General features: G+C 48.3%; 1 protein-coding gene across 3 annotated transcripts in view; it reads left to right on the top strand.

Moving 5' to 3' along the window:
* CHCHD6 (coiled-coil-helix-coiled-coil-helix domain containing 6) overlaps window positions 1–25,354 on the top strand; it is a 238,782-nt gene that overhangs the window by 9,766 nt on the left and 203,662 nt on the right. For all 3 annotated transcript variants that reach the window (XR_002143494.2, XM_011229722.3, XM_034658882.1), the window contains exons 2-4: window positions 9,168–9,288; window positions 12,622–12,694; window positions 14,765–14,909. Coding sequence is in view for 2 of the 3 variants with exons in the window: in XM_011229722.3 (XP_011228024.1) it covers window positions 9,168–9,288; window positions 12,622–12,694; window positions 14,765–14,909 (339 nt within the window). In the remaining variant the exon portion in view is untranslated. The remainder of the gene's footprint in view (window positions 1–9,167; window positions 9,289–12,621; window positions 12,695–14,764; window positions 14,910–25,354) is intronic.

Here is a 25,354-nt window from a genome sequence, read left to right as displayed (position 1 = left end):
CTCTCTGGGGGGCATATGCTGTCATCATGGTCCCTACCATGTTGTCCTTGCACTGTTTTTTTTTTTTTTCCCTGCCAGGCCCATTCTATTAATTTTGTCGCTTGCCTGACGCCTGTGGACATTTGTGTTTGCCACGCTCGATGTAGGAGGTCTCCAAGGGCTCTTCTTGCTCTGACATTCTGGGATTTAAATCTGGTGAGCAGACGGTGGATCTAATTTGAGCTCGTAGAAAACTGAAAGACTAGTGAACGCAGTCTCCAAGGCAACAGCCTGAGGCAAGGAGAGGAATCTTTTTAGAACCACAAGATTGGGCAGTGCCTCTCTGGGGACGAGGGTGTCCAGGCACCAGGAGCCACTGACAGACTCAACTTCCTGCAAGCTCATTCTTCTGGAAACTGCCGCAGGTGCTCAGCCTGACTGGAGAAGCCCTAGGCCCAGCTTGGAGAGGGTAGTGAGCTGCAGTTTATCTGCTGGCACCCAGCGGATCCTCAGACAACATTGCCCTGAATGGCCTTGGCCGCGGCTGTGCGGGCCTCATTGTTGCTGACTCACCACAGAACCTCGGGCAAGCTGCTTCTCTGCACCGCACCTTCTCCATCCTTACTTGGGGAGGTTGCCTCCTCTCCTGCCCAGAAGTGGGCTGGGGCTGTGAACTCATTTGGTGAACATCAAAGCATTTGCTAATGTAAAGAGTAATGCTTAGGAAGCTGCCCCCACATTGCTACTTCGCACATGTGTCTAGATGAGTAACATGTTAAGACTAAAAAAGTGCTAGTTTTCATATTGACATTCTCCTAATGTAAGTAGGCTGGCTGTTGTGTGAGTACATAGTGCTCCCCCTCCCCCTCCTTACCCGGGGGCTCAGTGAAGCATCAGGAAATATGACTTGCAAATATTTTGTTTTTCTTGAATTGGCCATTCTGAGAACATGGTTACTTGCCACGTCAGCATGGCTCTGTACTCCTGCCTTCCTTGTGCAGGTATGTCTGTTAGGTGCCCGGGGTCAGGATCCATGTCTTGGCCTGGACACTGAAGACTTCCTATGATCTTGGGCAAGTTGTCTCACCTCCCTGACTCCAATTTTTTCATCTGTAAAATGGGAATGCGTTTAGCCCGGGGCCTGGCCTGGGAGCTTGCTCAGTGGATATTAGGTGGGCTGTTGCTATCATTATCTCTAAACAGGAGCTCCTGTTCCCACTCCTACGTCTGAGTTCCTCCGCCCCAGCTGTGAGCTCTGTTGCCCTGTTCTGGAGTAGGGGGGCATGACATCCGCTCTCTGGTCTGCCCCACGGCACTCTGATGCCAGGGATTCCGTAATTTCTTTCTCCACAGGCAACCTCTTGCAGCGTCCTATGTAGTGTGTTTACTTGACTGGGGAACAGAGCCGCCTGAATGAATTTAGAATGTTACACACACACTTACAGAGCTGTGCTCCGCTCAGCGATGGTGCCTCCCTCCCCAGTGAGCCAGGCCTGGGCCTTGCTGTCATCTTTCCCTCATTTTTCCTTTAAGACTTATTGCAAAATGCATCTTATTTTTAAATGCCAACTGTTCATAATTTCTCATGAATCCTTTCAGGCTTTTTCCAAGCCTCCATATACAAGCACCCTCTTTCCCCTTTTTATAGCACAGATGAGAACATAGTGCATATACCACTTGGTAAATTGCTTTTTTCACTTGCCCTGTGCATTCATTCAGATGCCAGATCTCCAGCTACTTCACTGGTGTGGAGTCTTTTGCAACCACCCCCGCCCTGACTCCTGCAGACTCCTTCTCGCTCATGATGTGCACTGCTTGTGGCAGCGACCCTGCCTCCAGCTTTTTGTGACCTCAGCCCTTATAGCTGCTTTGCCAGGCTGTTCTGTGTGAAGAGGAGATTGTGACCAAGGCCCTGCTTAGGAAGCGTCAGCAGCTTCCAGTTGACTGCAGAAAAAATTCCATTCTCCTTATCTTGTCCTTCAAGGCCCTCACCAGGTGGAGCCTGCCAGCCCTGCACGTCTTCCTTCCTTCATGGACCTGTGCTCAGTCTAGCCAGAACTCAGACTTCTCCCTCTGTGCCTTCTGTGTGCCCTTCCTTTCTGGAACACCCCTCAACTCCTACCCTTGTCTGTGGTCATCTGTTTGGGCCCATCTCAGGCCGTCTCCCTTCTGCCTGACACTTAGGCGCCTGCTGGAGAACTCCTGGGTATGCTAGCTCAGCTTCTCTCACCTGACGGCTTAGCAGCTCATGTTCTCTGGACCTTTCGCCTCCCTGCCCCCCCAACCATGTCTGACCATAAGCTCTTTGAGTACAAAGTTCGTGGGTGTTACATCTTACATACTCCATTGTAGTAGTTTGGTGTTATGGACCTGGGCCTTTAATAAATATTTCTTTAGTTCATGTGTTTAACAAATATTTGCGCATCTCTGGTGTCCAGGCACTTTCTAGGCCCTGAAGATACAGCAAGGGCAAAAGAGAACCTACGGAGCTTGTGTTCTGGTGGGAGTGATGACAAGCAGGTGGTCACATGTGTGTTCTGTGCCGTGGCTAACAACCAGTGCTGTGAGAGAAATGAGGCCGAGGAAGCGAGGGAAGGAGTGATGGCGGGGTCATGACTTCAGGCAGGGTTGGCAGGGAAATGCAGGATGTGCCCTTTGTGGCTGGGCCTACTTGTGACTGACTGGTGTTCTCTGGCGCCTCTTAGCAATCTTGACTCCTCTGCCTTTCATTGCTTTGCTGGTAGCTATCCCTTCTGGGGGGGCCCTCCTGCCTGTGAGTGCCACTTGGCCAGTGCCTCTCTCCCTGCTCTTGTCAGGGTCAGCGTCCCTTTGCCCCCACAGCTGGCTGGCATGGTGGTTCAGGAGTCGGGCAGCCTGCTGTGCAGTGGGGCTCGCACCCTGGAGCTTCCCCACAGGGGGCGAGTGCTTCAACCTTTTTGTGCCTTGGTTTCCTCAGCTGGAAAGCAGGCATCATACTGTGAGGATTAAGGAGGCGGTCTGTGCAGAGTGCGTGCTGACTGCATGTCATGGTTAGTGTTAGTAGAGGCCATTACAACCGGTAGCTATTGCGACTCTGATCTGCTCTGAGATTTTGGGTCAGTGGGACAGTGCTCACGCCTGTCATCATTCTTCCGTCGCAAATGAGGAATACCCACGTGTGTTTTGTAAAGCAGCATCCTGCTCCCCAGCCTTCTAGCCGTGAGGTGGCCCCGTGACCTATAGACCTGTGTGGTTTGATAAAGAAGCCTCCTAACCCCCTCTTTGGGAACTTGCCTATACATCAGTGCTTTCGGGTGAGGGAAGCGTTTTGGTTGCCATCACGGAGTGGTGAGTGGTAGGAAGTGGGGCCTGGGTTCCCAGCTGTGTTTGTTACCATGGCAGTGTTGAATTCTCTTTGCACGAGTGCCTTGTATTGAGGCCTGACTTGGGCTGTCTGCGGCCTGCCCACCCACGGCCACAGTGCTGGTGGAGGGTAGTGGGCAGAAGCTGGGAGGAGGTTGTCCCCGGAGACTCGGGGAGGCATCAGGCACATGTGCCATGGTGGAGGCGGAACAAGGCCCCCTCCTCAGCCCTCACATCACTCGAGGCAGAGGGCAGGTCCAGGTTTGAGTCGCCGGTTGTCAGAGCCAGAGGGTGCTTTAAAAAAGAATCTGCCCAATTTAATTTTGTTCAGATTATGGGAGAGGGGGGAAGAAACCTGCTCAAGGTCACAAAGCTGCATGTGGAACACTTAGCATAGCACTCAGTTTATAGTACATGGCAGCTGTTAACTATTGTTACTGTTATTGATTAGTTCGTGCATTTTTGCACACTCAGTATGTGCCTCATATGGGTGATAATTAATATTTGTAATGCTGCTTTGCCGTTTCTCATAATAGCTAATATTGGTCGTTGACTTGGTGCCGACTGCTCTGTGTAGATTACTGCGTTTAATCCTCGCCACAGCCCCACAGTCTGGATCATTCATTATTTCCATCTCACAGATGAAGAAACTGATTTACAGCTCAGAAGTCCCCCCCGCCCAAGGTCATGTAGTTAGCAAGCAGCTGAGTTGGGATTCAAACCCAGGCCTGTCTGATCCCAAAGCACTGAACCTCTGAGCTGTACAATGTAGTCAGTCCAGCCTCAAGGGGCCCTCAGTTTTTAGGTGAGAGACATGATGCTCAGAGAAGCCAGAGAACTGGGTCCAGGCCACACAGCAGAGAGCAGGTAGCACTCTTCTTTCCCTGCACTGTGCTGGATGTGGCCCTCTGTCTCCTGACCACACAGGATCCCGTCTGGCCACCTCTCACGGCACAGTGACCAGTGGGCCTCTGGCACTGAGCTTCCAGACCCGTCTGGCTCTGGAGGCCCCCATTCTGGTTCTGTTGGTACAGGGAGCATTGCCCAGATGGTGTTTATTCTCGCATGACTACTGTGTGTATATGTATATTTGTTGATTAAAATATTACTTGCTGTATTTTGTAGCAACATTAAAAAATATTACAAATCTCCTACTGCCAACAAGAAGCTTGCCAATGTTTTCCTTAACCCCTCACTCACCAAGTGGTGTGGTTCAGTTGATGCCCCCCCAAGCTGGGCTGAGGAAATTAGAGCCTGTGACTCACCTTGTAGGACCCCACCATAGCTTCCTTGTCCTTGGATCAGATTTGGGCTTTTTACATCAGTCTGCCGGGGCTTGTGGTCTTGCCTTTGCCTGCCTCCTTGGCCTGGTCATCTGGCCCCATTCTCCTCCTCACACACTAGCCTTCTGTTAGGCACTTGGTTGTGCCAGACTTAGTTCTTCTCAGAGGCTTTGCACTTACTCGCGCCTCTGCGTGGCACTAGATCATTTTCTCCATGATCTCCACATGTCAGTATGGCCTCCTCATTTGGGACGGGAGTATTAACATTAGTGTCCTCCCCTCTAAGGGGGCCTTCCCCAGTGCCTATGGCTTCCTGCACTGTCCCCCTTGCCCCCATCAATGCAATGCCGTGTTTTATTCTTTCCTAGTACTTGTCACCTAACGTGCTTCACTGATCTTTGAGACCCACATTTTAATATCTCTGGAACAGGATATCATATAATAGGTGGAATATTAATTTCATTGGTGTTTTTTGTCTTTCTTTAGGTTAAAAGAAAATAACAGTGTGATTTACAATTGACGGTGTCTTAGGTTGGATGAAATAGAATTTGCGAAATTATTTGTTTCCTTATTTATTGTCTCTCACTTCCCCTGAGAGTGTAAGCTCCATGAAACAGGGACCGTGTCTCTTTCACTGCTGTTTTATTGTTTCTTTTCACCCACTGTTTCTAGAACATTGCTGTCACACAATGGATACTTAATAAGCAGATACTTGATGAAGGAAAGTGGGTTGTCGTTATGGTGCCCTTGGCCAGGCTTTCCTCTGGTCGCCGTGTGGCTGCACTGTGATGGTCTCTCTGTGTGCAGTGCACGCTCTTCCTGATCACATGACCCTTTCCCACAGCGGGGATTGGGGCATTACCAGCCATGGCTGCTCTTTCATGCACATCACACGTGTCATTGATGCTTCACCCACACCCATATGGATTCTAGGACCACCCAGTGCTGTCTTCCCTCAGGACACATGCCCCGCACCCCCGTCCCTCAGGGGACTGGCACATCTCACTGAGTCCACTTGCAGATGAAGGGAGGAGGGAAGCGATGCCCCGTGGTGTGCTGGTTAAAGTTTAAGAACCAGATCTCTCCTCAAGATAGGGCCCTGATGTGTAGTATTTGCCAGTTTCTGTGGTGGAAATGCTCCCCATCATGGCCAATTTCAGGCTACTGTCATGAAGTCAACCAGCTTGCAAAATTGCTGAAAATTTTAAAATTAGCTCTTCTGAGCTGGCTCCAGCACACCATTGGGACACCCAAATCTTCTTTCCCTGCAGCCCAAGTTCATTGTTGAGTGCCAGGTCCATGTCCCCACCGCCTGGAAGAGCATTCCACCTCAGCCGTTCTGTCGCCCCACATCCAACCTGGTGTCCCATCTTGGCCCTCTGTGCGGCTAATTTGAGCAAGAAATGGGCATGCTGCGCCGTGGAGCTACCCCTCCGCCCGCGTTCCAGTACTGACTCATTTCAGGTCTTAGTTGCTGCGGCCGTCAGAGGAGGGAGCCAGCGGGCTTGTAGGGGCTCTTTCCCTGTTCTCATCTGAGATTCTCTATCTGCAATCCAGCTCATTTGCTGCTCTTTCAAAATAGTCTTTTCTTGATTTCCCTTTTCCTGGCGTTCTCAAGTTGTCCCACTAACTACAGACCAAAACTCCTTTTTCTTAACTCTGCACTCTCCTTTGTTCCTTACTGAGGCAGCGCCAGGCAAAGCCTCCCATTCCATGCCACCACCGCTGCTGCTGGTGCTGCAGGCCCTTGTCACTTCATGACCAAGGTCCTGCTGCCCACTCTACGTGCTCCCTGTAGCACTGCTGAGTCATCCTCTAAGAACACAGCCTGTGTTCTTGCCTGCTCTGAAACTTTCAGCAATGCCCTGCAATTGTTGGAGCCCTTCTGCCTGACTTAAAAGCTTCTCTCAGTACCAGCTTCATCCAGATCCGCCTTTATAACCCACACCTTCCAAAATGAACTTAGGGCTGCAGGCACCCTGCTCTCTCACTGTGCCTCTTTTCTCAGTGCCCCACCCTGTGCTGTGCGAGACACCGCTCTCCCCCCCGCCCCCGGACACTGTAGCATCTGTTCTGTCCAGTCTTGCTCCCACCCTCAGGAACCCACACAGGTGTACCTTTTGTGGGATACCCTGCTTTTGCTGAGTGACATCCTGTCTGGGCTGCTCATTTTAGTCCTCGGTTCTCTCTTTTTATTTGTAGCTGTTTTGTTGAGCTATGATTCACGTAACATACAACTTACCCATTTAAAGCGTATAAGTCAGTGGTTTTTAGAATTTTCGTGGGGATATGTAACTATCATCACCATCATTTTTAGAACATTTTTCACCAAGTCCAAGGCAACCACTAACCTACTTTTTGTCTTTAGAAGTTTGCCTATTCTGGACATTTCAAAGTGGAGTCACACAACATGTTGCCTTTTGTGTCTGGCTTATTTCCCTTAGCATAATGGTTTCAGGTTCATGCATTTGGTAGCATGTATCAATACCTCGTTCTTTTTTACAGCCAAATAATGTTCCATTGTGTAGGTAGACCACATTTTACTTACCCATTTGTCATTTGATGAACATTTGGGTTCTTCCCACTTTTTGGCGATTACGGATAATGCTGATGAGAGCATTCGTGTACGGATTTTTGTGTGGATATATATATATTCATTTCTCTGGAGTAGATACCTGGGTGTGGAATTGCTGGATCGAATGGTAACTCTCTGCTTAACATTTGAGGAACTTCCAGACTGTTTTCCACAGTGGTGGTGGGACTTCACATTGCCGTCAGCAATGTATGAGGGTTCTGATTTCTCCGTATCCTTGCCAACATTGTTATTATCTGACTTGATTATAACCTCCCTAGTGGGTATGAAGTGGTATCTATCTCATTGTGGTTTGAATTTGCATTTCTCTAATGAGTAATGATAGTAACCATAGCGAGCATCCTTTCATTTGCGTATTGGCCATTTGTATATCTTTCTTGGAGAAATATCTGTTCAGATATTTTTTTGCTCATTTTAAAAATTTGGTTATTTTTCTTTGTATTATTGAGTTGTGGGAATTCTTCATAACCTTTGTCACATGTATGATTTGCAAATATTTTCTCTCATTTTGTCGGTTGGCTTTTCACTTGCTTTATTGTGTCTTTTGGTACATAAAGCTTTTTAATTTTGATGGAAGTCCAAAATATCTAATTTTCTTTTGTTGCTTGTGCTTTTGGTGTCATATCTACAAATCCACTGCCAAAGCCAAGGTCATAAAGACGTACCTCTATATTTTCTTTTATTTACCATTATATTGTTTTAGCTCCTACATTTAGGTTTCTGATCCATTTTGAGTTAATTTTTGTATAGCATGAGGTAGCTGTTCAACGTCCTTCTTTTGCATATTAAAATCCAGCTGTACCAACATCACTCGTTGAAGAGAACAAATGAGGGTTCTTTCCCCCATTAAATTGTCTTGGCCCCTTGTCAGTCAATTGAATGTAGATATATAGGCTTACTTCTGGATTCCCAGTTCTTTTCCAGTTTCTTATTGTTGCATATTTATGTTTTTTCCTTTTTTTCCTTTTTTTTTTTTTTTTTTTTTTTTTTTTTTTTTTTTTCTTTTTTTTTTTTTTTTTTTTTTTTTTTTTTGCTATTCCATATCTGCTGTGTACATGTGGGAGCACTTTTCTTGGCTGGATACCTGGAAGTGGAGTTGCTGCTCATGGCTTTTGTCTTAAAGTCATTTTTAACGTTTTCCCCTCAACTGTGCTTTATGATGCCTTACACACATTAGGTACTTAATAAATATTTACTGAAGTGAACTCTTAAGGGTTTTTACTCTGGGTTTATCCCTAGCTTGCTATTTCATTTCAGTAAACTGTTTTATGACACCCTCATGCCTATTTCACTTCCTCTGAAATGAATGAAAGTGTTAGTTATCCAGTCTTCATTAGGGGAACTGTGGTGGAATGAGTCAAGCAGTGTTGTGATGTCTACTCTGTGTGTGGCGCTGGGGATATACAGAGAGGAGTGAGAGGTCATCCCGGCCTTTGAGGTGTTTGCAGATCCTTAGGGTGAGGCAGCTAGGATGTATGGTACTTCCCTAAGAGCACACTTGTGTTATGATGGGAGTGAAAAGGAAGGGGAGGATTGGTGCTTACCTTGGGTGCTGTCAGGGATGCCCTCAAAGGAAGGGGACGCTTTGGACAGGTGGAGATGTCCCAGGGTTGGATGGCAGCTGGTGGTTCTCGGCCAAGGAGCAGCATAATGGATACAGAGGAGGCGAGGATAGTGATTCCACGGAGTGCAGGGTGTGTGCGGGGAGCATTAGGAAACTGCTGGAGAGCCAGCAGGGTCATGCTGTGGTCAGCCTAGAATCCAGACAGGGCTTTGGCACTAATCTGCAAGGCATTGGACCACCTTGAGAGGTTTTTGGGTAGAATTATATTATTGAAGTTGGTCTGGAGGAAGTGGTGTGTTCAGCCAACAGGGGGCATGGATAAAAAGGGGCGTCTTCATTTCCAGAGCTTTCTGTGATATAACTTTTTCCCTGTCCCTCTCTTCCCACCCCTCAATTCTTCTCTTAGCTGTCTGAAAATGTGGTTAACCGCATGAAGGATTCCAGCCAGTCTTGCCAAGCGGGGCAGCCTGCTTCCTCTCCTGCTCATGCACCTTCTACATTTGGGACCTCTAAAGGCCCAGAGAAAGGTATGGTGGCTTGCAGGGATTCTGTGGAGGGTGGTAGTGGGGTGTGAAAGGAATGACAAGCAGCCGTCCTGTCAGAACAGAGCTGACAGCTAATGTGGCTCCTGTTTGTCTCTGGATGATGTAAGCCACTCCTTTCTGATGATTGCTTTTCAGAAGAGTGTGGCTTTCGTGCATGACAGACGCTGTCTGCTCTGATGCAAGCAGCACATTTAGTCAGAGTGCCTGTGACTGGGGCCAGACTGGTTTCCCTCACTGTTTCAGTTTCTCCGTATGTAACAAATGAGGCGAAAGGGCTTGGTAACTCAGGTGAGAAGTTGCTGTTAAGGATCCCTAAGAGACTCATTGTCATTACTGTTCTGTATGGTTCAAAGAGTGATAGGGATTTATGTGAATTGGGCCAGCTTAAGGGAATTGAGTTGATGACTTGAGCATTGACCTCAGCACCTCGAACCGAGCGCTCATGTCAGGTGGTCCTGACCTGACTCCTGGGACAGTTCACCCTGGGCTTCTATCAAGGCCTGCCACCCCATACCTTTCAGGGCTTCCTCTCCCGCAACCTCAGAGCTCATTTGTTCCCTCCTCTGTGGGGTCCATGACAAATTAAGAAATTTGTGCTTTTCTCCAAACAACGACTTTCAGCAAACACAAAGGAATGAAACAATTTAAAAAGGGATATAGGGTACAGATATATTAAGATATTACAAATAAGGACAGTCTTTGGGGCAGCTGTTAATCTATTCAATAAATACCTCTTTATGAGAATCAGGGTCTTATTTATCACCTGCAACTTGTCTTTTCTGCCAGTCTTCCTTATTAGTTTGCAAGACTGTAGAAGATACCCCATCCACTCAGCGTTTACTGACTGCTGGCCGGGGATCAGGACAAGTGCCTCGTGCTGGTGCATGGCGATGTGTAGACAGGGATGCCCCCCTTATGGCACACACGGCTCTAGTTAAGGAACCAGATGTATAGCCCTGTAGGTTACATGCATCATGATGAGGCAACACTATGAGCGTTCCCATGGCCAGGGTAGCACAGAGGAGTGACCCGTTGTTTTAGGGAGGGGCTTCAAGGGGAGATGATGTTTAAGTTGGATTTCGAAATATGGAGCAATGGTAGATGGGCAGTTCAGGCATGGTGAACAGCGTAAGTATAGGCCCAGAGGGGTGGCACAGCCTGGCTTGTGTGGGGCCCTGGAAGTGATTTGCTGTCTCTGGAGTACAAAGTACAAGGAAAGGGGAGCTTTTGGGGCAGTGCTCAGAGGCCAGGTTACAGACCTCTGCACAGGGGCCAGAGAGCTCTACCTGCATCCTTAACAGCCTGGGGCTCTAGCCAGGCCTGCTACTGGCTTGCCTCGTATTGTCTGCCTCAGGGCTTCCCGAGCATTAGAGCAAATTGGTACCTGGGTTTGGACCCACCCTGAGATCTTTTTGAATATCTATCATTGAGGGGGCAAATGAGATTCTTGAAACCCTCACGCTCTTGTCCTTTATAAAAGGGGTGGCTCCTCACGATATCTCTAGCAATTGGGGGGGGAGGGGGGGAGGGGTTGAAGAGGGCTCTAACTTAACCCAGTACACTTGAATAAACTGGATTAACTGCTGAGAGGGAGAAAATGATGAGGTAAGCAAAGAAGGCCAAAATCTAACATGCACACGTCAGCTTCAGCTTCAGAAGATGAAAGAAGCACTGGTCTCAGTTTTGGTAAGCTTCAGCAGTTTAAGGAGCAAGAATGGTGGTTCATTTGTCATTTGGTTTTAGTTATAACAAAGTATTTTGCTGTTTAAATGATTGTGAGTTTGAGTTTCTGAATGTTGAAGAATAGTCAGCATAAATGGGCTGTCTTGAAGTTGACTAATTTTAAGATATTTTTACTTTTAAAATTGGTGTTTGCTTTCATTTTAGTGATGGAACAAGATTAGAAAAAGAAGTTAAAATTAAATCCTTATGTCACACCATACCTCAAAATAAATGTCAGAAGAATTAGAAGATTTAAATGTATGAATCGAAGCCATAAGAGTACAATAATAGTACATATAAGTACAATAAGTAGACTTTCTAAGCACTCCATCAACTCCATCAAGAAACCCTAAATTAAGAAGAAAAATGGGAAATGGTAACTCTAAGGAATTAGACAATTTAGAAAAAAAATAAATGAAGGATGAATGATAAACTAGGGAAATCTAACATGACAGAATATTAACAGTCCTAATATGTAGAGTTCTTAGAGATCTTTGACAACTCAATAGAAAATGTGTACAAATGGTTGCAAACATGTGATGAGAGTCTCCACTTTGCTAATAGTTTACTATTTTTTATTCCCATCTGAGAACCTGGCATGCTACCCAGGAGCACTTAGGTGTGCCCTCCTCGCCAGGTGGAGCACTGCTGTGCCCATCCTCCTGTGAGAGGTGGCCTGAAAGCATGAAACGTAGGATGATTACATTTGGAAGTGCTTCCCTGAACGGTTGAGTGCTGGAGCCTCTAAGTTCAACACACTTTAAAAGGTCTTGGCAGTGGAATAGCAAATCCTCACATGTTCTCTCACAAAGCCTGGTTCTTCTGCGGGTTTTTTGTGCAGTCCTAGATGCTGCTGCTTTAGAAACCTGTGATGGAGGGGGAGGACTTTTGGCCAAGGCCACAGAAAGTGTTGAGCTTTGGCCAGAAGGTGGTTCAGGAAGGGTGAAGGCTGTGAGGAGAGGGGAGTAGCAAAAACTTCAGTGTCACCCAGTGGTGGAGAGATGAGTGGACTGGGTTTGCTTGGAAATCACCAAGTTCATGGCCGTTAAAAGGTAGCCCCTATAACAACTTAAGAGCCCAGTAATATGTGATGAAGGTCAAGTGATAGATAACTGTCATTAATACGAGGTGTTTGCCACATTCAGGGTTAGAAATCTATAGAATGGTCTCCTAAGGGAAACATTTAAGGAGCCTCCCTACCCCCATCCCCGCTGCCAAAATAGAGACCCTGGAGGCTGTGTTTGAGCATGAAGCAGAGCAGTGGGTTCCCTCAGCTCTTCCAGGCCTGTGTTTGGGAGATGACCTAGATTCCAAGTAATTGCAGAGTGAGGAGTGATGGATTGGAAACACTGCACTCAAGTGGCTGTGCCTAATGCCTGCCCCGTGCAGTGAGCAGTCCTGGCGCAGAGTGAGGGAGCAGACGGGCCTTCGGGCTGCGCCTCTCCAGACTGGCTGGATCAGCGATGTGTCTGTGTCTGTCTGTGGGGCACATCCATCCGGCGGGTGCACTCCTGAGCCCTTTCCTAATGACCTCCATGCCTTTGTGGATCTTAGGGTGCTGCTGATTGGCCTTTTCTTCTCGTCCCTTTGTAGACTCCACACCGCCCAGGTCTGAGTACTGTGGTGGCCGGCAGTCCTCCGGGGTAGAGGAGGAGTTCCTCAAGAGGTAAGACCGAGTGTCCACTCACCCCAGTCCTGTGCTCTGACTGAACGCTCTCTCCTCACCAGGTACCTTCTCCTTGCCTGAAGGCCCAAGGGTTTGTCTCACTTATTTTGTCTTATTGAGATTGCATAAGAATACTACAGTCTAAGTGGCACTGGTCCTAGTTTAAATATGAAGAAACATCAAAAGTGGCCTGGGAGGGTTGACTGCTGATGTTCTTAAAAATTCACTTTATTTTTAAAATTTCTTTTCCTTTTTTAAAAATTTTATTTAAATTCAATCAACATAGAGTATATTATTAGTATACTATATTATTATAATATACTGTATTATTAGTATATTATATATAGTGTATTATTCAGAGGTAGAGTTTAGTGACTCATAGTTGCATAGAACACCCAGTGCTCAGCTCATCACCCAGTTACCCCATCCCCCCAAAAATTCACTTTAAAAAGCTAGGACTAAGTAGCTGAGTGGCTGGACCTTCTGTGTCTGTGTATGCATGCTGGCATATTTCTAGAGATACGAAGAAGAGAAAGAGCCCTCACAATTCTAACTAGTTGCCTAGATGGACTGGCTCCAGAGTGTTGGTGACTTCCCATTGGCACAGGCCACGCCCACAGAGAGCTGGCCACACCTCTGAACAGGGACCTGTGACATGTCCCCTGAGGCACAGAGACCCTCAGAATGCAGTGTGCTTCCTGATTGTGCCCCGAACTAGTTACATGACTCTGGAAAATCACTGCGTTACTCTAGGCCTCTGAGAAGGGCATAGCTGGAGTACCTCTTTGTTGGGGGTATTGTCCTGATGAAACATGTTAATGCGCAGGAAGCACTTAAGCCTAGCACCCGGGAGAGTTCTCAGTGAATGTTAACTGTTGTTGTCATTGACTGACTTCTTCTCTACCCTTTAGGACGCTGGCCTCTGTAACAGAGGACCATGTATGGTAGCTTAGGGGGCCCAGTGTCAGCCACAGTGGGGTGGCTCCCTCAATTAGGTCAACCGAGCCTGATGTGTTCATAGTCATGGATTGAAGCCCACATTCTAAGAATTTCCCCTTTCTGATCCTAGGAGGCCTCTCCAAGAATAACTAACCTGAAACTTTTTTTTTTTTTGTACTTCTAAATATTTAAAAAATGTTCAACTAACACATGCTAATGAAAGACTCGGGAAATATATAAAATGAAAAAAATCACCCATAGATTCAGAATAACCCCGTTAATATTTTGAAGTGTTTCTGTCAAATGTCTTCTTTCCCCTAGTTCAGAATTATTTTTTCCAAGTTACATATAATTTTATATCTTGTTATTTTCACATAGTTTTACAATTATTTTCCATTTGTTACACCTGTTTATAAACATTTTTATTTCTAAAAGTGTTTTTATTGGTCCCCAATTTTTAGATTCAGGCTGCTGACAAATCTAAGAGTATATTGGTCTAATGATGACATAATATACCATTGTACAATTGTACCATATGTTCTTTAACTTGACCTTGATGTTGGACATTTAAGTTGTTTGCGTTTTTCTACACTATAATAAATAATTCTTGTAAGAGCATCTTGGTACTAATAACCTTTCTCTATCTTTAGGATTACTTTACTAGGCAGAATGCCCAGAAATAGGTCAGAGGGTAGGAATACATTCAGGATGAAGAGTTAAATGTTCCAAACAAAAGACTGCTGTCACCTAAAGTATTCAAACTTTCAAGTGGAGGCAGAAGAATGTGGGGCTTCCCACCCTGTCTGCCCACTGTATAGGAGTGGCTAGTCCGGGATCAAACCTGTGCCCCAAGAGTCTCTCATTTGGCATATGGCTGTCTGATTCCTCATCTGGTGGTCAGGTCTCCTTTTGTTCCTAATCTGTATTGTCCTGCCTGAGAGTGTTTCACTGTATCCCCTTGCCTTGAGAACTATCACTGATGCCTGAGCCTTTCCCGCTGGCCTCAGAGATCCCCTGGCCCACAGATCCCCATCCCCTGCCAGCAGAAGTGAGTATGCAAACCTTTCCTTGGCTACCTTCTGCCAGTCAGGCCATCTGCATCTGCTTCCCTCCACCTCTCTTCTGGCACAGGTATAAACAGGAGCAGGCCAAGGTCCAGGATGAGCTGTTCCAGGTGGTGACGAGGGAAAGAGAGGCAGCCACAAAGCACAGAAGTGTATCCCTGCAGCGGGGGGAGGGCAGCGCTGACCCAGAGAAGCAGAAGTCAACCCAGCTGGTGAGTACAGATCTTCCTGAGCTGGCCTTTTGTATTCCAGCAGCTCTGGGAGGCGGAGGTTAGGCCCTGGAGCTGGATCTGTCTGAAGCCCTGGTTCCGCCTTTGTGGAAAGGGTATCTTTCTGGGGGACGAGGGGCTTGAGTTCTTATAGCCTTGACTCTGTCACTGACTTGCTTTGCTACCTCTGACCTGTATTTTCAGTCTCTGGGGTGTGACGTTATATGGTAAGGGCTGGATCATTCAGCAGTCTGGGCTCTCTCTCTGAAAAGTCACAGTTGTAAGTGGTATGTGCCAGGAGGGTGTGAAGGGAGAGCACTAGGGACTTGAGGGCATGCAATAATGAGATGGAGAACACAATTTGTTAAAGGTGGGCAGCGTGGGTACGAGTCCTAGCTCACTGCTTACTAGCTCGGGCCTGTCCTCCAGTGTCTGTGAGCCTTGGTCGAGGATCATGATGTTTGCACATAGGATTGCCCAAGGGATTAGGTGAATAATAACTGTCCTGGGCTTAGCATGTGCCTGGTGGATTATAAAAATGCACTCTTATTGCTGTTATTGTTATTAATGCATTTAATTGATGGAAGACTATTAGTTAGGATTCTTTCTGCTGTGAGTGAAGGCTCTATGTCATAATTCCAGAAGTCTAGAAGTGCCTCAGGCTTGACTAATTCAGCACCGGCATCGTCATGACCCCCGTTCTCCTTCTGCTCTGCCATCTTCAGTGTGCCAGGGTGTCCTCAGGCTAGACATTCCTACAGGTCAACAACAGCTGCCCTTGCACCCCCCAGGTCTTATGCAGATGGGGACACACCCAGCAGAAGAAGAGAGAACTTTCCTGGAAGTCCCCAGCAGAAGGCCTCTGACATAGCACTGGCCTGAACTGTACCAGGGGCCCATGGCTTAGCCAGTCATCTGCAGAAGGAACAGGGAGGGCTCCACTGACTGGAGCTGGGGCACTCTTGTAGTCCCACTAGAGAGAGGGTGGGCATCCAGATAGAAGTAGGACTGATAGTAATAATTCTCCCAATTCCATTTCCGTGTGGGAAAACCCCTCCACATCCAAGAAATTCTCTAACACCAGCTGGGTGTCCTCCAATTCAACTCTATCCTGAGACTCCACAGGGTCAGGGTTCAGGGCACAAGACCGCCCTCTCCCCTCACTTCAGACACCACTCAAGGTCCATGTCCTCACCCGTGCTTCTGGCTGACTGGCTGTGAATCAGAGGTTCCCATGATCCCCTCATTGGACTGATTTGCTAGAGTGACTCACAGAACTCGGAGAAACATTTAACATACTAAAAGGATGTGAAAGTATTTAACTCAGGAACAGCCAGATGGGAGAGATCCATAGGGCAAGGTATGTGGGACAAGGGTGCAGAGCTCCCATGTCCTGTACCAGTGTGCCCCTCCCCCAGAACCTCTGTGTGCTCACCTATCTGGGAGCTCTTCACATTCAGTTGTTTTGGGGTAGAACTGCGGTGAGGCTTCATTACCTAGCCCTGACTGATTCAATCATTGGCCCTTAGTGACTGAACTCAACCTTCAGCCCCTCTCCCCTTCCTGGAGCTCAGGGGTAGGACTGAAAGGTCCAACCCTCTAACCATGTGGTTGGCTCTGCTGGTAACCAGTCCTCTTTGTTCTGTGCAGTCCAGAAGTCATCTCATTAACGTAAAAAGAGATACCTTTATCTCTCTCATCTCTTAGGAAACTCCAAGGGTTTTAGGAGCTCTGTAATGGTAGATAAAGACTAAATATTTAGTTCTTATTTAAATCATGATATCCCAGCAAGGAATGGGGGTGGGCAGGGTGGGGGAGGGAAGAATGGCTGTAGCAGCATCTAAAGTTACCTGCTTCAGAGGCCATGGGCTGGGAGACAAGCAGCAGCCTTGCCCTGCCTTAGGTGGGTGGCCTGGTGTACCCTGTGCTGCACAGAAGGAAGTTGGAGATGAGGTGAGATTACCACTAGGGACTGTGCCCTGGGTGGTGGCCAGGAGGAACGCCTCTGCATAGATGTTGAAAGCTGCTGTGGGCACATAGCAAATGCTGGTTGAACTAGGCCCTCTGGGAAATATGAACAATATAGGATCCTCGCCCTTGGGAAATTTTCATTCCAGTGGGGAAGACAGACTTAAACCAAAAACTTAGAAAAAGGCCACATCGGTTTCAGTAAGCATGAAATGGAGGTAAAGATGATGTGCATGGGAATGAATGCAAAGGCAGTGGTGTCAACTGCTGGTGGAAGACATAGCTTTGACCTCAGCCTTGACTGATATGGCTGGGGCCCCCCAGGCTGAGGGAGCAGCTGTGGGGAGATAGATGGGTGGGTATGGAGGAGGTGACAGGACACAGTGAGAGAGGTGAGTGAGGCGTGAAGCCACCTTGAGGAAGGCCTTGGACACCTTGCAGACTTGACCCACAAGATAGGCCACCGTGTCTTGGAAGAGTCCCTGGAGACCATGAGGATGGCGATGATGTGATCTGACTGGTGTTTTTAGAACCCTGTGGCATCCTGGTGAAGAGTCAGTTGGTGCAGAGAGAAACTGGGGTAAGGATGTGGTTTTAGAGGCTCTGGCATTTAGTCTCTGTGGGGCAGGTGGTTGTCACTCCTCTGCAGGGAGCCTGACAACCAAGTGGAAAGGACCCTGGTGCTGGAGGTGAAGGGTTAACCTATAATATGGCATGAGCAAACTAAGCTGGCCACCTGGGACAGTCACCTAGCAGGGAAAATTGCAGCCTACAGGTGTGGTGGTCTTTCTTCTCACCTGGAACGTGTTAATTACAATGAAAGGGAATTCACAGCTTCCTTTCTTCCACCTGTGAAGGAGAAGGCTGGGTCCTCCCTCCTCAAGACTGTCCTTGGAGGAGAACCTTCATAAGCGGGAAGGGACTTAAATGACCTTCACTACGGCTGTGCGGGTTTTCTTTTTTAACAAAGGTAACTTTAGAATAAAGAAAATACATCTTTATTTGATCCCCCCCTCCCCAAATTTCTGGATGGATGATGCTCTTCTGGACCTGAGTTCTTAGGGAGTAGTGAAGCACGTGACTTCCTTCATTTTGAAAATGTTTATTAATGACTTTTCTGCGTGTTCCCATTTTTTGACCTTTCAGCATCCATCTCTCCACGTGGTGGCTGTCCTGTTTCCTTTTGGGAATTTACCTGTCTCCTGTTGTGCGTTGCCTAGGTGGGATTGCAATCCCAGTGCCCAACTTCCTTTATGGAAGCCAGATCTCTTCTCTCCCCCTGCCACGGTGCAGCCAGGGCCCAAGGGCAGCCAGTCAGACCCTCTCTCTGGGGACTTGGTTCTGAGTGAGTGAAGAGGCCAAGGTAGGACTGTGCACTGCAGCTGAGGCCTGCTCATCAGGATCGTCACACAGTGAGGCTGTCTTTCTGTCTCTCACAGTTTCCATCCAATCCTCTGCCTTCTTGAGGATTCAGTCATCTGCTGATGACCCGCAGTCAGCTCTCCTTTGCTTGTGTTAGCGTTGGTTTCTGTTACTGGTGCTGTCGCAGATGCAAAGAGACACATGAGCCTGGTTTTGAAGGCTTCAGCCAGTCAATGAGAACAGAGGAGGGGGGAAGCCAGTTTCAGGCTGTTTCTGTAAGTCAACAAGGGCATGAGGCACTCACCTACAGCCATCCCTTCCACTTGGGTTGTTGTGGCTGACAGGGCCTTTTAGTGGGGATCATTTCAAAACTGTACGTGTGCTTTGGAGGATTGAAATAAAAGGAAAAAGATGGAGAAGGAACCTGCACAGAAGCATAGGGAATTTTCTTTCCTCATCCGAGCCTTCCAATGTGCAGATTGAAGGAGCCCTCCTGTTTGGATCACAGCACGTCCTTCTGGCCTTGGGGCCAGATTGGACCCCAAGGTGGACGTGGTGTAGTCTCTGGCTGTATGAGCTGGCTGCCCGCTTCTCCTTGGGGCTGCCTCTCTCTGGCCATTGTCCTCAAGCCCTGCACCCTCACACCTGTAGCCTTGTCTGGAGGACTTTTCCCCGAGTGTGCTGAGTGCAGTTTGACATTTAATGTGCTCTTCTGCCCTCTCTTTGACAATATTGATTTTCTAATCCTCTTCTGCGTGAGGGAATGATTCAGCTCATTATTGGGAAAAGTTAATAAAGCTAATGACAAGGAAAGGTAATAATTTTTATAACCTACTTCTGATGACAAAGTATTCCCGCTTCCTACCCAGTGCAGCAGTGGGCTGTTTTTGAGTATGCTTATGTGTGTTCCCTGTCACTTATAACACTGGTAGAGCCCAGATATAACTGGGTTGAAGGCCCTTTGTTCCAGTGGAGCCTATGTGAGTAAGGTATGCTTTCTGAGTTGGGGGAGGAAGTTTGGAGTCCCTTATGTTCTAGAGAGAAATAAGAACAGAGCGGTTTCTGGGGCTGAGTCTTCTGATGGGCAGAGCTTTACTTTAGGGGAGAATGAGATTTATGACCTTGCCTGTTGGGATTCCTGATACATTAGGTATGAGATTGCAGTACACCTGACGGAAAGCAAAAACTTTCATTTTATTTCTTTTTTGGTGAGTAATTCTTTTATTATTTTCTCTGTGTAGTCTCTGCAAGCCTGTTATATTAGGCATTGGGTTCTTTTCTTGATAAATGGAAACAAATGAGAAACAGCTTCTGTTCTTGAGAAACTCTGTTCATTAGGGGAGGTAAGGATTCTCAGAAGTGACTGGACAGTGTCAGGGTCTCAGACCAAAGGGACAGGAAGGCACTAGAGGGGAAAGGAGGTGGTGACAACAGCCTCTTCCTGGCAGGGTGGGAAAGTCTTCTGAGGGGAGGTGACCCGTGGCTGGGTCTTGAAGACTGAGGAGAGGCTCACCAGGTGGAGAAGTCTGAGAAAGGATGTTACCGATGAAGGATGCAGCCCGAACAGAGCCTGAGGGCGGGTGAGGACAAGCCGCTTGGCTGTGGTCTGGGGGTATGGGGTGTGGGGTGTGGCAGGCAGGTGTGGGCCTGGGATGAAATTCTGCAGGTCTGATGGGGACCTTTGGGGGACGGTTTTCCTATGCCTCGAAAGAGACACACATGAAGAGAGAGCTTTCTTCTACTGGACAGTGGCCACGGGGAAAGGTCTGAAGTGGCAGATGAAGAAGTGGGGACCAAATCCTGCCATCGGCCAGATGCTGTAAGCGAGTGCTTCTCCACCTGGATGTGCCCACCTGACCTAAGGACTTGCACAGGAAGAGTGGCTGTCCTGCTCCACTCTCCAGTCTGCAAGGGAGGTTTGATCTACAGTGTCTTCTTTTCATTGTCCCCATGCTCAAAGAAGCTGCCACCTTAGCGCCATTAAGTCTGCAGTCAGGATTTAAGGAAAATGACGCATTTGGAAGTTTTTGAGTTGTAATTTTCTGAAATCCTGAGCGAGATGGGTTACAGCTATAGCCTTTCTTCCTAGTTCTCCCCTCCTACATCTTTGTAAGTCTCATTCCTCAGATTATAAGCTCCTCAAGGAGAGGAACTGTGGTTGTCTCAGTAGCACTCAGTAAATCACAGATGTGCATGGATGGTTAGGGAATCATGGCTAGCTAGAGCTCCAGTGGATGAGGGCTGTGGGGCAGTGCCTCCTGCTTCAGGAGAGAGAGGGAGAGAGAGATGGAGAGAGAAAGCGAGGGAGCAGGAGCAGGGGGAGAGGCAGAGAGAGAGAGGGAGAAGCAGACTCCCCACTGAGCATAGAGCCCGAGTCGGGGCTTGATCCCAGGACCCTGAGATCCCGGACCTGAGCCAAAGTCAGATGCATAACAGACTGAGCTACCCAGTCGCCCCCGGAGACTTCTGTATAGCAGTCCTTGTTTGGCTCTTAGAGGCCTGCTTACCGTGCCCCGTTGAGAATAGGTGGAAGCACGTACTGATGTCAGCCTTCTCTGGATAGCAATTCATGGGTCTGACCTTTTCAAATAATAAAACAAAGCAAAACAAAACAAAACAGCCTCTACACACTTGGGGTTTAACTTGCATGGAAGAAGGCAGAGGGTGGGCCTGGTGGCTCGGGCTGGGGGTCAGCAAGTTCTCTACTTGACATGCAGCTGAGGAGGCCTGACACCTGGGGGTAGCTGTTTGGCATGGCTGTTTGTTTTAGACCATTAGAGGCCTGGGGACTCTGGTGGCCTTGTCCTTATGCCTCCTCCAATTTGAGCTACAGAGATCTTGAATTCCTTTGGAGATGGCTTTATCAGCACCTAGATGGCTGGTAAAAGCCATAATCTGAAAAAAACCGGAGTCTGCCATCTATAGCCCCTTTCTTTGCTTCCCTAAATCTTGATTTTTTTTTCCTTTTCTAGATTAGATCAGGGATTGACAAACTTTCTCTATAAAGAGCCAGATAGTAAATATTTTAGACTTTGCAGGGCCACGTATGGTCTCTGTCACACTTTCTTTGTTGTTGTTGTTGTTTTTATAGCTCTAAAAAATGTAAAAACACATTCTTCCTCAGAGGCCATACCAAAAGTGGCTGTAGGTTGGATTTGATGGGTGAGCTGTGGTTTGCTGACCTCTGGACTAGACAGTCCAGCTCCAGACATTGTTTGAGTCTGTGTGAGTCACCAGATGCCTCAGGCAGCTGGGGGGCAGTGGTGCTGACGGGGATCCTGGCTCCTCAGTGCTTTTTGCTCCTGTGAGAAGTTTCACGGCACCGCGGTACCTGACCGCCTCAGTCTTCTGATGAGTCAAATGAGGACTTTTCTGGGGACAGCCCAGTGGACAGCTTGGGAAGAGTCATGAACTTTAACTCCTGATTCTTTTTTACATTTGGCATTTTTTAGAGTTTCCATTTCTCTGCTGAAATTCCCCATCATTTACACGTGTTGTCCACCTTTTCCTGCGGACCCTCTAAACCTGTTTATCATAATTATCTCAAGTCTCTGATAATTCCAACATCTGGGTCATCTCTGAGTTTGGTTCAGTTGATGATTTCCTCTTTCCATGATGGGTCCCATTTTCCTACAGCTTCGTGTGCCTTGTAAGTTTTTATTGATACTGGACATCATGTGTAGAAGGACATTAGAGGCTGAGGAAAATAGTGCTCATGCCCAGGAGCAGCCATCTTCTTTTGACAGGCTGTGAGTGTGGGAGGCTGGGTACATCTAGTCTGTACTTGAGCAGGGCGTGGGCTCTGTTGGTGCTTCGGCTTCAGGCTCTGTGAGGGTCAGACCCAAACCTTCTGTTCAGTAGGACTTGGGATCGGAGCTCTGCAGGGTTTGTCTGTGCTGTCCTGCTTTCCCATCAGACTTGTGGGAGGCCCTGCTTACCTTGTCCTGGGGGTGCTTCCTTGCACCTTCTCCAGCTGCAGGCGGCTCCTGGATGGGGCTCGGCGTAGGGCCTGGAGTACCATGGCTTCTCTCGATCTTCTCCTGGGCTTTCACGTGTCCACTGGCCCCATCCTGTGCCTCAGGGGTCCATGGAGGGTATCTCAGTCACTTCTCCTGCCCTGTCCTGGACTTTCAAACAATATAGGTCAGGAGGAAGAGGCTCCTAACCGCTGCCGCATTCATGTCATGCTTCCCTTTGGTCATCGTCACTTCAAAGCACACTTTACACCCCAGGGAAAATGAGAAGGGCAAAGTCGGATGACTGATTTTGCTCCGTCTTGAATGGCCGGGGCCATATGCTATTGTTGTATGGGGCCAGTCCTTCCACAGGGTGGGTGGGCCCTCCACAAGGTACAGAGGACATTCTACACAGCTGACTGCCACCATGCCCCATTTGCAGCCACATTTACTCAAAGAGCAAGGGTGGGTGCGCTCAGTTTCTTAGAGAATTGGAATAATTGGAAGGGGTACTGAGGCTGCCTGGGTTCCTGCTTTCCTTATTAAGGTCAAAGTTAAAATTATCTGGCCTTGTGGCCATACGGTAGGATAACTTTTAGAGATAAGAAAACTACAGATAGGCTTGTATGAAAACTGGTTCAACCATATTTTTAGCTGATTACACACCAAAAAAGGAACTTTGGCTTTATTTCTCATATATTTTAAACAAACTGGGGGTGGGGAAGGGCATAAAAACCAGTCAGGGACTAAGAGCCTGGCACCCAAGTCCAGGGATGGCCCCCAGTGCATCAGGACTGGATCACGATGCTTGTGGGTGGTTGTAAGGATTGACCTATGGAGCCATTGGCATGAATTGCCTGGCACCCAGGAGCTGCAGGAGTTGGGCACATTGTTCTGGGCTAGTGAAGCTGACAGAACTGTACCCAGATGCTACTGAGATTCCTTCACTCCTCTGTGCTGTTCCCTTCCTGGGGTAGAAATGGGGGTGGACAGGGTTGTGCGTTGCTGGGCAAGTTACAACTCCTTCCCCTCTTTCCCACTTCCATCCATGGACTCTTGACAAGGATTGATGTGAACTGATTCCTAGAACAAATCAGTCCTTCAGGCTTCTGACCAGTCTTCTGGAGAGACAGGCTATGGTGGAAACACCTTGTTTGTGGGCAGATGCCTTGGGGCTTTCCACCTGTGTGGTATAGGTATCAAGGGCCTGCCAGCTCAGCCTCATCCCTGGCAGCTGTTTACCTGCAGTATTTTGCTCTTAGTCCATCTCTCTGCCTGACTTCCCCACCTGCTGTGTGTCAGGATCACCTGGGAACTTGGCGAAGACACGCATAATTGGAACTTAGGCCAGAAATGGCTGGATTAGACTCTTTGTCTCTGTGACCCTGGAATCTGTATTTTGAATAGCCCCACCTGATGCTGGTGCAGTAGATCCAAAGCTGGCTCCTGGACTGATGTTGGGAGCCAGGTACCCCACCGTGGTTCTGCCCCTTTTGCTGTTTGGGCCCCTGAGGGATGTGCAGTATTCCTACTGGTGATGTGGCTCCCCACAGTACTCGAGGGCAGAGGCTGTGCTATTTGAAATGCGCACCAGGCCTCTGTCCCCAGTGCAGGTCATTGCCTACGTGGTGCTTTTGTCAGACCTGTTGGCCTCAAAGGAAAGCAGGAGCTCTTTGCTGAGGATAGCTAGGAAAGCGCGCTCTACTGGTACCGTGCCCTGGGAAGGGTCAAGGCGAGCTGGGCTTGGCATTGGGGGGACGGGTGGTAGGAAATTGTTGCCAGAGCAGGCAGTGCCAGCTTTAGGACGTGAGTGATGTCAAGTGGCACCCAGAAGACTCCCGTCAGTAATGTGCACTGTGTGAGGGAGCTCGGACCCCTAGTTCCTGGTGGCAGCAGCATGATATTTGAGGCATATGGCAGGAACAGAAAGAAACCTTCTCAAGGCATTTAGACTCCCTCGCCGGCCTGTGCACAGAAGGGCTACTCCGGTCCAGTTGCTTCTCAGGTCCCTGGGACATGCCCCCTGAGAGAGCCTAATAGACCTGAGGGTTGAGCTCTTGGCATTGCCCCTGGGAAGCTTGGTAGGCTCCTGTTTCCTGTCCACCTCATTAGATGCATTGTGATGGTGTCCTTGGGCTGGAAGAGTCCTGTTTTTCCCTCAGCTGTTTTACACATTTAGAAGCACCAGGAAGACAGGGGTTACCCTGGTAGTGGGGAGCTGGAGGACTAGGGTGAGGGCACCTGTGGTGAGGTGGGATTGAGAAGGGCCAGAGGGACCGGGGGCTTGTCTGGACTAGGTCACCAGGGCAGTGGCAGCTGAGCAAGGAGATGGTGAATAGCAGCCTCTAGCTGTTTGCATCTTAGTAGAAGGTGGAGGATGTGTGGACTGCTTCTCTTTAAAGAAAGCTGTTCTGTGCACTTCTCAGAGTAAAATGCAGGAATTTCAGAATCTGTTCCAGAATGGCCCTCCTGTGGGAAGGGAGATCCCAACACTTTGAGATAGTGAAAGATGTGCATTTAGCCCTCTTATTTCAGAAGATGGAATTCCAAGTGGGTTTCACAGCCTGGGATGATTAGGATTTTGTGCAGCTTCCTCCCCTTCACTGCCTCCTGGATCTGCAGATGCCTTCAGTTTCCCCTTCCTGGCTCTGGTGCATAGCTCAGGTGACCTCTGCTGTGTGCTGACAGAGGCTGGAAATCCTCATTAGCTGCTAACTTTGTTAGGCAAATGGCTGATTGCCATTCCATTCCTGGTGTCATTGCTTCTAATTAGCAGATCGCATGTCTATGAGAATGTCTCTTAGCACCAGGGATGAGCTAAAGAGGCTGACAGCTGGGACCCGGATCTGGAGAGAATTGTGAAAGAAGCTTTTTTCTCTTAAGCCTCTTGAGGGACTCTGCTGCCGACCTCAGCCAGGCTCCTTGGCCTGTGTGTCCCTGATGGGTCCCAAGGGGTCTGAGCCGCAGACTTCCTTGGAAAAACCCAGCAGCAGGTTTGGGGGGTGGTGGTGACCTGAGCCATCTGACGGGCATCACAGCAGCAGGTGGCACCGCACTGGCCTACTGCTTTGTGTCTCGTGAGAAGCCCAGGGCCTGGCTGAGGGTTGAGGGCTTTTGTGCTTGGAGCAGGTCTTGTGCACCATGGGTAAGCCTCGGATTGTA

This window comes from Ailuropoda melanoleuca, chromosome 4 (genome assembly GCF_002007445.2).
Source record: "Ailuropoda melanoleuca isolate Jingjing chromosome 4, ASM200744v2, whole genome shotgun sequence".
NCBI classification, from domain to species: Eukaryota; Metazoa; Chordata; class Mammalia; order Carnivora; family Ursidae; genus Ailuropoda; species Ailuropoda melanoleuca.
Note: the sequence above shows the minus strand (reverse complement) of the source record. Positions and strands in the feature narration are given on the sequence as shown.